Source organism: Sinocyclocheilus anshuiensis, unplaced genomic scaffold (assembly GCF_001515605.1).
Source record: "Sinocyclocheilus anshuiensis isolate Anshui unplaced genomic scaffold, SAMN03320099.WGS_v1.1 scaffold147, whole genome shotgun sequence".
Taxonomy (NCBI): domain Eukaryota; kingdom Metazoa; phylum Chordata; class Actinopteri; order Cypriniformes; family Cyprinidae; genus Sinocyclocheilus; species Sinocyclocheilus anshuiensis.
The window spans coordinates 1,123,609-1,136,001 of record NW_015549585.1 but is presented as its reverse complement, the minus strand read 5'-3'; the positions used below and the strand labels follow the sequence as shown (position 1 = coordinate 1,136,001).

General features: G+C 33.1%; 2 protein-coding genes across 2 annotated transcripts in view; one reads left to right on the top strand and one right to left on the bottom strand.

Annotated features, from left to right (window-relative positions):
- The window catches only part of LOC107657981 (mRNA turnover protein 4 homolog), a 4,303-nt gene extending 1,393 nt beyond the window's left edge, over positions 1-2,910 (bottom strand). Inside the window, exons 1-7 of the mRNA XM_016446339.1 lie at positions 2,833-2,910; positions 2,454-2,512; positions 2,018-2,121; positions 1,827-1,908; positions 1,658-1,725; positions 1,288-1,439; positions 274-350 (exon numbers count right to left, since the gene is read on the bottom strand). Of these exons, the coding sequence (XP_016301825.1) occupies positions 274-350; positions 1,288-1,439; positions 1,658-1,725; positions 1,827-1,908; positions 2,018-2,121; positions 2,454-2,512; positions 2,833-2,860 (570 nt within the window). The 5' untranslated portion in view covers positions 2,861-2,910. The remainder of the gene's footprint in view (positions 1-273; positions 351-1,287; positions 1,440-1,657; positions 1,726-1,826; positions 1,909-2,017; positions 2,122-2,453; positions 2,513-2,832) is intronic.
- A 3,482-nt stretch (positions 2,911-6,392) lies between these two features.
- The window catches only part of LOC107657956 (intermediate filament family orphan 2-like), a 36,417-nt gene continuing 30,416 nt past the window's right edge, over positions 6,393-12,393 (top strand). The window contains exon 1 of the mRNA XM_016446299.1: positions 6,393-7,259. Coding sequence (XP_016301785.1) covers positions 6,783-7,259 — 477 coding nt within the window. The 5' untranslated portion in view covers positions 6,393-6,782. The remainder of the gene's footprint in view (positions 7,260-12,393) is intronic.

The following is a 12,393-nucleotide window of genomic DNA, read 5'->3' as shown; positions in this document are numbered from 1 at the left end:
TTTTTTTTTTACATTTTACCTTATTTGTATAGTTGTATTTTATATTTAATCTGTATATCTGTATTTATGTTCTACTGTTAGTGTTATCTGTATGCACCAAGGGTCTGAGAGTAACGCAATTTCAATTCTCTGTGTGTATGTGCTGTACATGTGGAAGAATTGACAATAAAGCAGACTTGACTTGACTTGATGACCCCTTTAAGTTATTATGACTTTAAAAAAATACTCATTAAGAAAATGAGTTTTTGCAGTGTATTAGTGGTACAAACTCACCAGAATTCGAGCCTGTTCAGGTGTGAGTGTGTCTCCCTCTTTACACACTTCAAAATCTTTTATCAATGTCACCACACCTGCAGATGGATTGATAATATGTTAGTAAGTGCAAAATACTTTCTGTCCAATACATTTTACAATACACTTATTCTCTTCTGAAAATACAATTTCAGATGCAGCTATGGTTATATTAAAGGAATAGTTTAGCCAAAAATTTAATTTAGCTAAAAAGGCCATCCAACACGTTTGGAGAGATGTAGCATTACTGCAGTGAATGGGTGCCGTCAGAATGAGAGTCCAAACAGCTGATAAAAACATCACAATAATCCACAAGTAATCCACACCACTCCAGTCCATCGGTTGATATCTTGTGAAGTGAAAAGCTGCTGGTTTTTAAGAAACAAATCCATCAAGACGTTTTTAAACTTCAAACAGTCTCTTCTAGCTAAAATACAAGTCCATAATCCATAATAATGCTTCCTCCAGTGAAAACGTCCATCCCCTGTTGTCTCTCACATCAACATCCACCCACATATTTGTTTAGAGCTGTTTTGGACTGTTTTTTTGCTTGTAAACGATGCTTGATCTGTGCAGATTTCTCTCCTGATTCAGATGAGACGACTTTTTTCACTGGAGAATGCAATATTATGAACAGAGGACTCGTAATTTGGCAGGAAGCAACGGTTTGAAGTTAAAAACATCTTGATGACGGATTTGTTTCTTACAAACCAGCAGCTTTTCATTTCACAAGACATTAATTGAGGGACTGGATTACTTGCGGATTATTGTGATGTTTTTATCAGCTGTTTGGACTCTCATTCTGACGGCACCCATTCACTGCAGAGGATCCATACATACATTGCAAGTGATTTAATGCTACATTTCTCCAAATCTGATGAAGAAACAAACTCATCTACATCTTGGATGGCCTGAAGGGAGAGTACATTTTCAGCAATTTTTCATTGTTGGGTGAACTGGTTTGTGTAATAGTCTTCATGTTAACTAATGCTTTACCTTTCTTGAGCGCTGTAGGGAGGCCCAGCTGTCTGAGCTGAGGCTCCATCGAGTGTGGAAACTGCTCCAGCAGACCTTCATCCAGCGTCATGGCCATGGTTGCTACGTTTCCCGCTCGAGCGTAATCCACCTCTTTAAAGCTACTGAAATATCTGTGGAAATAACAAATTTGTTACGAAAAAAGGAATTCATTAGGTTTTATTAGAATTCAAGGATAAAATCTGACAAATTAAGGATGTTGGTAGATTAACACTTGTGTTAATCAAGCATACAAGGACATATCAGTCCATCTAGTCTGAAATTAATCACGGATATGTTTTAGATTGTCAAAGCATATTAATTGGTCTGAATGTTGTTTAAACGAACTTACTCTTGAACCTCATCTTTTGTTTTGTTTGTGAACAAAACACCTACTTCACCTCTGAGAAACTTGCTCACCTGCAAAACAAGCCAGTGTAGTTGATCAAATTCATAAAATTAGCAATTTTAAAAAAGGCATTAATTAGCAATGAAATCATTGATGACTTGCGCTAACATACTTTATGCAGATTATCTTTGTACTCGTCTGTCGGTCCTTTACCCAGTGCGATCATCATGACTTTGTTCTTACCGAAAAAGAACCTGAAACACAAAACCCAAATACAACCTTAATCTCTTAGAAATCCTAAAATAACGCATAAAAACAGTAAATCAAAAGCATCATGGAGAGTGTGTGTGTGTGTGTGTGTACCGGCTGTGTTTCCAGGCCGTCCTGATGTCTTTTAGTTTGTTGTTTCTCATGTTTTCTACTGAGAACACAAACACATATCTGTAGATGTCTGCGCATTTCCGCAGCTGAGAGGGTGAGAAATGGAAAGAGATATTTTAATTGATCATAAAACTATTGTTGATGGTATTACATATCTAATTTAGGTCTGGAAATAAGCAATTAAAAATACAATACAAATATATCTTATCAAGAGGGAATATATCACTTTATGTCACTAAGAAAAACTGAATGTAAAACAGATTTGCTGATTTTCTTGTTTCATAAAGCATCTCAAATCATGCTGGAGAACATGATCATCAGGTTTTGCTCATATCAGCTCCAGTGCTGCTGTCATTCAAGTACTTCATGGTATATGCTTGTAGTGTCACCCAAAATAGCAATAAAAAGTCATACTAACCTCTTCAATCAGGTTTTGCTTGGCTTCCAACCCCTTCTTGGTTGTTTTGGTTAAAGAAACTATAAAAAAAGTATTATTAATGATAGCACAAAAAACATTACCAAATTCTAACACACCCAACTGCTTCAATAACATTAATAAATGGCACTTTTACAGTTTAACCACATACACTAAAGTCTGAGCAACAAGTAACAAACATGATTTTATTTCAGTACTGTGCCTATTAAAACGTAAATACGTTTAAAAACTCTGACAGGTTCCTCTTTTTAACTAACGTTACACCAAGCAACACGAACTAAGCTCGAGTCATTTTAATGCACGCCGTGTAAACCTGAGTAATAATAAGGGATAAAAACAAATTCAAACATTAAATGAATACCTTTCTTGTCCCTCTTGGATTTCGGCATGGTTCTCACGTTGTGGTCTCGGTGTTTTCTTCTTCGCCTGATGATCTCGGAGCGCTTCACAAACTGTGAGGAAGCACACTGCCGCCTAGTGGTGTTCGCTGGTGCTCATGAATATTAATTAGATCACTGGACGAACTCTATGCGTGGGATCATTAATATTCATAAGCCAGAAATGGATTTGTTAATTCCTCTCAAGGAAAACTACAGTTCTATTGTAAATCAGCAGGAGGCGCTGCATAACTGTGGTATTATTAAAGACACGCACTATTAATATGAGTAGATTTATACTTATTTATGAAAATTCTGTCATCATTTACTCACCCTCCACTTGTTCCAAACCTGTATGAGTTTATTTCTTCTGTTGAACACAACAGAAGATATTTTGTACCCGAACAGTTGATGGGCACCATTGACTTCCATAGTATTTTTTTTTTCCTACTATGGAAGTCAATGGAGCTCATCAACTGTTCGGATAGCTAACATTTTTCTAAATATCTTCTTTTGTGTTCAACAGAAGAAAGAAACTTATCCAGGTTTTTTAACAAGTGGAGGGTGAGTAAATGAAGTGAACTACTTCTGTAACTCTCTTTTATTCCCATGATATTCTAAGATACACACGTTTATTTTATTTTATTAAAGGTTTTAAAGCTTTTATTGTTTTTACAGTATGCAATTTTTAACATTATGCAAAGTGTAAAAACACCTTATTTTGTCAATTTGCCACATTTTGTCAATAAACACCTTATTGAACTTAAAATATATGTTAAAAGTATATTGAAAAGTATATAGCAACTAGTTTACATAGTAACTATCAACAAATAAACAGAACTTAACAAATTAAACACACAGTCAAGGGAATTAAGTACTTGATTAATTGCACTTTACTATTCTTTGTTTAGATACTTTTTATTGTTTCCAAACATTAAGAAAAGGAATTACATACAGTATATTCTATAACAGTAACCAAACTCCAACCAAAGAACACCTGCCCGACATAAGAGCCATAAGAAACCTTTACACATAGCACTACCAAAAAAAGGGGGCCATTATTGTAAAATACATTAAGAAAATTACAGTTCAGCATATGTAGTTAGTTACTAATGAAAAACAAAAATATGTTAAAATGTGCCATAAACACAGTTCACAGTCAACTGTGATATGATCACATTATTTGGTATTACTCAAGAGTCAGTTCATTCTGATCTAAAAAACGTTCAGTCCCAGATCTTTTAAAATATGTGCATTTTTTGTTTGATTGAGTAAGTTAGTCTTTCCATTGCTAAACGAGAAGACAATTCTTTAATCCAGAGAGACAGAGATGGACCATGAATACTTTTCCAGTGAATGCCAACCAGGCGTTTCACTTTACTATTCTTAAGTATTATTTTGAGTATTTTTTTCCACTCAAATACTGTACTTTATAGGGAAATATCATCTGGCCTTTGAAGCGAATTCAATGAAATACAAACTTTTTTATTTCACTTAAATATGGCTTTCTGTCTATACACTTTGATTTTAAATAAGCAATGTTGGTACAGTATAGAAATAATATTAATTATATTCAATTATATTCTGTATGATTATAACTCATTAATTATGAAACATTGCTAAAATATAAATGGTATATATTTAGATAAAATATTAATGCATATGGGCTATTAATAGTTACATAATTAATAATTAATCGTTAATAAGAAATAAATTGTATATATTTAGATACAAAAATCAAATAGTATATTTTATCAATCTTAATATAATTAATAATAAATTATTTGGCTATACTTAGTTAACATTGAAAACATATAAGTTGCATTTATTTAGATAAAATATTAGATCATATATTTGATCAACCTTTAATAATTATTATTATTAATTATTAATATGAATAATAACATATTTAAAATAAGTACAATTTCTTTGTACTTTTCCCATCACTCACTAGTCACAACACAAAATAAACAGTGCAGAAAATGACCAGAACTGATCATTTCAATTCTCCCTAACAAGACCTCTTTTCTCAGACAGCTAAAACTCATTAGAGGAACTGCCTTTTTGTTATAGATGTGTATGAGAACAGATGGATTCACATGGGCACTTAACATTTGAATGAAAGGATTTGTAGCAGACATGACTGCACTCCCAAAAACTTTGATGGACAAAATGGATCAAACCATTGCAAAAATTACACATGATCCTCAGAAATCCTTGGGTGTGTTTTGTGCATATGTGCAGAGCGCTTAAACAGACTTCAAGCCAGGGCAGGTTTAAGGTGTAGATGCTTGTGTAATGTCTGATTTTATTCATCAGTCATTTGGTGAAATGCAAACACTCAAACTCTGTGTTTCCGCAACATGTAAAAGTGAAAATAATCCTTCCTTACAGTTTTAATTCATGAATTTGCTAATGAGCTTGCTCTCACTTTCACATTTAATGCCCATCATTAATATTAACTGAGGTATGAACATTTCAACTCTGACCAATGAGTCTGAATTAATCACAGATTTGTATTCAGTGAGCTGGTTATGTTTTTGCAATGTGCAAAACTTGAAAATGTGAATTTGTTGCTGTCAGAAAGCAGTGTTACAGTATAAATATACAACTCAAATAATAACACGTCTGCTAAATATATAATTGAAAATTATAAATAGATAGATAGATAGATAGATAGATAGATAGATAGATAGATCTTAAATCAAAATAATATATTTATCAATATCAATATAATTAACAATTCAAAGATTAATTATTAAACATTAATAAATATCAATTTTATATATTTAGATAAACAATCAATCATATGTAAAATATTTGTCAATTATTAATAGCTATTTTAGACATTGATAAAGTATAAATTGTATATATTTAGATCAAATATTAAGTAATATATTTTAGCAATATTAATAGGCTATTATTAATAGTTAAATAATTAATTATAAAATTGATCAAATATCAACAGATTTTGTCAAAATAATTGTATTAATAATTAAATAATTAAGTATGAAACATTGATCAAATATAAATGGTATATAATTAGATAAAATATTAATTAATATGGGCTATTAATAGTTACATAATTAATAATTAATCGTTAATAATATATAAATTGTATATATTTAGATTAAAAAAAGTCAAATAATATATTTTATCAATATTAATATAATTAATAATAAATTATTTGGCTACTTAGTTAACATTGAAAACATATAAATTGCATTTATTTAGATGAAATATTAAATAATATATTTGATCAACCTTTAATAATGAATGCATTCATTGTTAAACATTGATAAAATATCCTGGAGCCTATTGTATGGTTGTTATTTTTATTTGTATTGATCGGTTAGTAGTTTTAAAGCGCTTGTATGGCAGTGGGTCTTTAAAATCAGATTATAATAATCCACTCTTGCAGTTTGAAGAAATAAAACGTGCTGGAGTTTGTTTGGGGGGGCGATGTTGCCATATTCCTGCACTCCCTCCCTCCTGCTTCTCCGCGTCCCGGGGCGGCGTGTCGGGGGCGGAGAGTGCGCTGCGGATCTCCCTCTTTTAGGAGTATGAAACTCGATCCCGTCGCGCCGGTAGCGTCCGGTATAAAACAGTAGCGCGAGTCCAGCGGAAGAGACTGTGAGAACAATATCAGTGTGATCGGAGAGTTTGGACTTCACGATCACCGAGATGAGTCGCAGTTCTCCACATGTCCCGGACTTTCATAAATGAGCTGACATACAGACCCGTTATTCCTGCTCGTTTCCATGGAGAACATGATGCGTCCTGGAATGATAGACCGATAATGATTGCATTGCTTGTTTCTAATCAATTGATGATACTTAAGGTTTTTTTTACGCATGAGAAGAAGACTGCATGGACACACCAGCTCTGAATTGAAGTCATTAAAGCTCACCGATATCTATTTTTGTATGAAACCATGAGCTCGTTGTTGTTTGGAGAAGGTTTTTTGGGCGGTGTGGTGAGCGGCGCGCCGTCGGACGCGGTTCCCAGAGCGCTGCGCAACGACCTGGGATCCAACATCCATGTTCTCAAGACCCTCAATCTGAGGTTCCGCTGCTTCCTCGCCAAAGTCCATGAGCTGGAGAGAAGGAACAAACTTCTGGAGAGCCAGCTGAAGCAAGCCTCCAGTCAGCCGAGGCACACGGGCTTCACCTTCACGCGTGAAGTCGCTGTCCAGACGGACTCTCTGGAATCCAGACTTCCAGGCACCATCTGGAGTTTTACGCATATTTTGAGACACGGAGAGCGCGTGAAGACTGTCCAGGGACCCGGGGTCACCTGGACCCATCCGGACGGGGTTGGGGTCCAAATCGACACCATCACCCCAGAACTGAGAGCCTTGTATAACGTCCTGGCCAAAGTCAAACGGGAGCGGGATGAGTACAAGAGAAAGTGAGTAGGCTACTGTTTTATCATGCCTTGATTTGTTCTTCATGCAGTTCTGTAGGCCTGAAAATGAGCCTGGTCAACACTTCTGTGCTGGACTGATTCATTGCAGCAGAATACCTTGGCAGGCGAACAGCAAATATTGAAGGGCCCAGTTTTGCATGCAGAACCGTCCATACAGGCCAAATGAACATTTGAGCTTTTGTGAATGTTGGTGTGCTTGCATGGGAAATGCTTCTTCATTAGCACGTTCATTAAGGATATGCATGATGAAATGCAGGGAAGCAGTGATCACTATTATATAGAGTCACCTCTAAATATACCAATTGTTTCTTGCATTGCTCAGCAGCTGAATTCCTCCTTCAAATTTTACAGCTGTCTTCAGAAATACGATATGAGAAGCTTTTTATCACAGTTGCCCAATGATTAAGTTATTTGTTTCATTCACTTCATTTACTTGGTACATCATTTTTTTTAAAACATTTTTTCATTATGACATGATTTTCATGACAATATTGCATATTTTACAACCAAATCTCATTGCTGTAATACAAACAAAATGATTTATGATTAAAAGTATTTATAAATAATGCTATTATTTGTGGCACTTCTTTTAATTCATGCTGATTTAAATTTAAAAAATATTTTATTTTATTTTATGCTGATTTAAATAAAAACGTATTTGTGCAACAGTATTGTTTAAGATAATAGTACAGTAAAAAAATACTGTATTACAGTAATGAAAATCATAATTGAAATACATGGAACAGTAAAAGTAAAACTTCAGGATGCAATACAATAATAAGAATGGGATTGAAAAATTTACAGTAGTGAAAATTTGAGGGTAAAATGTGCTTAATTGTCCTGAAAAACAGTGCTCCATTTAATTTAATTAATTTTATTTTATTTAGTTTCCTTTGCAAAATATAATTTTCATGATTTTGGACTAGAATGTGACACAGGCATGATGACTGATTTCCAGCCTTATGGATCAGTCTTTGTGAATGAGATTTCTTAAGGATGTTGAATGGGTTTTATTAATGCATGACTTCTGAATGACTTCAAACACTGAGGCATCAGAGGAGCCGCGTGAATATGTGTGTGTGTGTGTGTGTGTGTGTGTGTGTGTGTGTGTGTGTGTGTGTGTGTGTGTGTGTGTGTGTGATCCAGCTACCCTTTTGCCCAGACATGTGCTGACTCACTAGTAAATACTGTTTCCTTACCCTTCAGAAAAGCCACAACAATTAACACAAAATGAAGGCGAGGAAAGAGGAAGCAAGCGTGTATATATCACATCCTGGTCATCCTGTGGGTGATTCAGAAGCTCATTTTAACATTGTGGGCCTGTCTTTGTCTGAGATCGCCATCAGTTATGACATCATGACATCACACAGGAACTTCAAATGAGTCTCGGACAAGTTCGGATATGAAATAGGCCAATATCTTTGTTTTCTTTGTTAGAATTTCTTTTGTATGGTCTACAGGAAGTTTACCAACCATAAACGAAGTTACTAAGTCAAACTTAAGAGAGTCTACATGTATAATAGTCTAGTATAGGCTATAGTGGAAACTATGGAAGCCTGTTTCCGCCACAGGATAAAAGATTTTTTCTCGCAGTTCATCTCAGTTTACTTCTCACAATAATGCATTTATATCTCGCAATTCTTTTTCACACAATTCTGATTTTACATCTCACAATTCTGACTCAGAATGCTAAGTTTATGTCTCACAGTTCAGTTTTTTGTTTGTTTGTTTGTTTGTTTGTTTTTGCCACAGAATAAAAAAAAACAAGTAAAAGGTAATTGCAACTTTATTCTCACAATTCTAACTTTTTCTCGCAATTGCAATTTTATATTTCGCAATCTTGCAATTCTGATTTTTTTCTTAGAATTGTGAGTTTATATCTCACAAATCTAAGTTTATATCTCATAATTCTAAGGTCATATCTCACAATTCTATCTTGCAATTCTGAGTTTATATTTTGCAATTCTGAGTTTTTTCTCAGAAAAAGTTTGAATTGTGAGAGAAAATACTAAGTAGTATTAAACCTTGATGCATAAATCCTGTATGATTTGTTTATAAATTTTGAAAAGGTGTGCAATTATGTTTCTAAGCAATTGCAATTGGCAGACATTAAAAATGACATTAAAATGGGCTAAAGAGCCCATAAATAGTTGTTTACACCCTAAATTCATACTAAAATGTATCCCGATACTCATGTGAACAGTCAAATAATGGCAATAAACTCTAAACATAAATGTAATTGTTAATGCTGTCGGATTGCATGTCCATTATAGCTAATAGCTTCAGTGGCTTCATCTCTATGACACTCAGAGGAATGTTAGTTAATGACACTCAGATTCATTAGTTTGATCATTCCATTCCATGTTAATTATAGTATTGCATCTAAATAATTGTTCCTTCTAAGTGCAAAATTACACTCTAAAAAATGCTGGGTTAAATATAACCCAGCGGTTGGGTTGTTTTGAACCCAACCGCTGGGTCAAAACAACCCAATAGCTGGGTTTGTCCCTTTTTAACCCAGCGCTGGGTTATATTTAACCCAGCATTTTTTAGAGTGTAGGATATATAATAGCTAACAAGTAGAACACGCTTATTAGCGCATTAATCGATAACTGTGAATGATGATGCATGATGACAGATGACGATGCATGTGTGCTTTCTGACATATAAGCAGTGTGTGTTGATTTCACCGCCCATGTTCACAGGTTGCAGCATTCACATTGTGCATGTAAGCTTTTCTTCCTGCTGGAGAAATCTGACCCCCACGCTGGTCTTTAGTGCTGACTACAGTTTTTATTGCATGTGAATCACTGGTGTGCATTACATCACACACATATCATTCGCTCATGCATTTGGAAAGTGCAGTTCCTACATGTCCGTTCGCTTCTGGCCCCAACAAATTCTTTCACGTTGAAGGCTTAACAATTAATTAATCAGCTTATAATAAAAAGCTTATAATAATTAATCAGCTAATAAATAAAAAGCTATAATGCTCAAACATGTAAAAAAAACCAGCTCCCAAGATATCCAAAGTTTGGGATCTTAATATCTGTATGTATCAAGTATATGTGTATTAACTTTAAATCTAAATGAGTATTTCTTTATATCTAAATGACAATTTTTCTCAGACAATATTGGTGCATGCAGTTATTTTGAATCTTTATGAAGTTGTAAAACAACTTCCAAAAGATTATTGTAGTACGTTTTACAAGAAAATACTATTTTAGTCTCTCTACTTCAAAAATTCATGTTTAATACTGAGTTTTTGTTTTACATAATTTTAACCTAATTCAATTAATTCATTCATTTTAATAATTTTGAAGGTAAAGATGAAATTCATTCATTCATTCATTCATTAAATAAAATTAAACCCAGGAAGTTAAAATGTTTTGTTTTGTTTTATTTTATTTTTTAAATTATGTTTGTAATTTATTATTTTGTAAATTATTTTGTAATTATTTGTGAAACTTACTTGCAATTTCTGAGTGAAAATTGTTTCACCACCCATTTTTTTCAGTGTAATTTGATTAATTAAAGGCATATTATGTAGTTAAATTTGATAATTAAAAAAATAATAATAATTTTAATAATTTTACAATTCGAGAGCATCATGTTTGAATACATTGTGGAATTAGTTTCTTTTTATTCTTTTTTTTATTCTTACTTTAAATAATGATTTTTTTTAAATGATTAAATGGTTTTATTTTTAGTTGACTACACTCTAAAAAATGCTGGGTTAAATTTAACCCAGTGCTGGGTAAAATAGGGACAAACCCAGCAATTGGGTTGTTTTGACCCAGCGGTTGGGTTACTACCCAGAAGGTTGGGTTAAACATTTAACCCAACCGCTGGGTCAAAACAGCCCAATTGCTGGGTTTGTCCCTATTTTACCCAGCACTGGGTTGTATTTAACCCAGCATTTTTTAGAGTGTAGTCAACTAAAAATAAAACCATTTAATCATTTAAAAAAAATCATTATTTAAAGTAAGAATAAAAAAAAGAATAAAAAGAAACTAATTCCACAATGTATTCAAACATGATGCTCTCGAATTGTAAAATTATTAAAATTATTATTATTTTTTTAATTATCAAATTTAACTACATAATATGCCTTTAATTAATCAAATTACACTGAAAAAAATGGGTGGTGAAACAATTTTCACTCAGAAATTGCAAGTAAGTTTCACAAATAATTACAAAATAATTTACAAAATAATAAATTACAAACATAATTTAAAAAATAAAATAAAACAAAACAAAACATTTTAACTTCCTGGGTTTAATTTTATTTAATGAATGAATGAATGAATGAATTTCATCTTTACCTTCAAAATTATTAAAATGAATGAATTAATTGAATTAGGTTAAAATTATGTAAAACAAAAACTCAGTATTAAACATGAATTTTTGAAGTAGAGAGACTAAAATAGTATTTTCTTGTAAAACGTACTACAATAATCTTTTGGAAGTTGTTTTACAACTTCATAAAGATTCAAAATAACTGCATGCACCAATATTGTCTGAGAAAAATTGTCATTTAGATATAAAGAAATACTCATTTAGATTTAAAGTTAATACACATATACTTGATACATACAGATATTAAGATCCCAAACTTTGGATATCTTGGGAGCTGGTTTTTTTTACATGTTTGAGCATTATAGCTTTTTATTTATTAGCTGATTAATTATTATAAGCTTTTTATTATAAGCTGATTAATTAATTGTTAAGCCTTCAACGTGAAAGAATTTGTTGGGGCCAGAAGCGAACGGACATGTAGGAACTGCACTTTCCAAATGCATGAGCGAATGATATGTGTGTGATGTAATGCACACCAGTGATTCACATGCAATAAAAACTGTAGTCAGCACTAAAGACCAGCGTGGGGGTCAGATTTCTCCAGCAGGAAGAAAAGCTTACATGCACAATGTGAATGCTGCAACCTGTGAACATGGGCGGTGAAATCAACACACACTGCTTATATGTCAGAAAGCACACATGCATCGTCATCTGTCATCATGCATCATCATTCACAGTTATCGATTAATGCGCTAATAAGCGTGTTCTACTTGTTAGCTATTATATATCCTACACTCTAAAAAATGCTGGGTTAAATA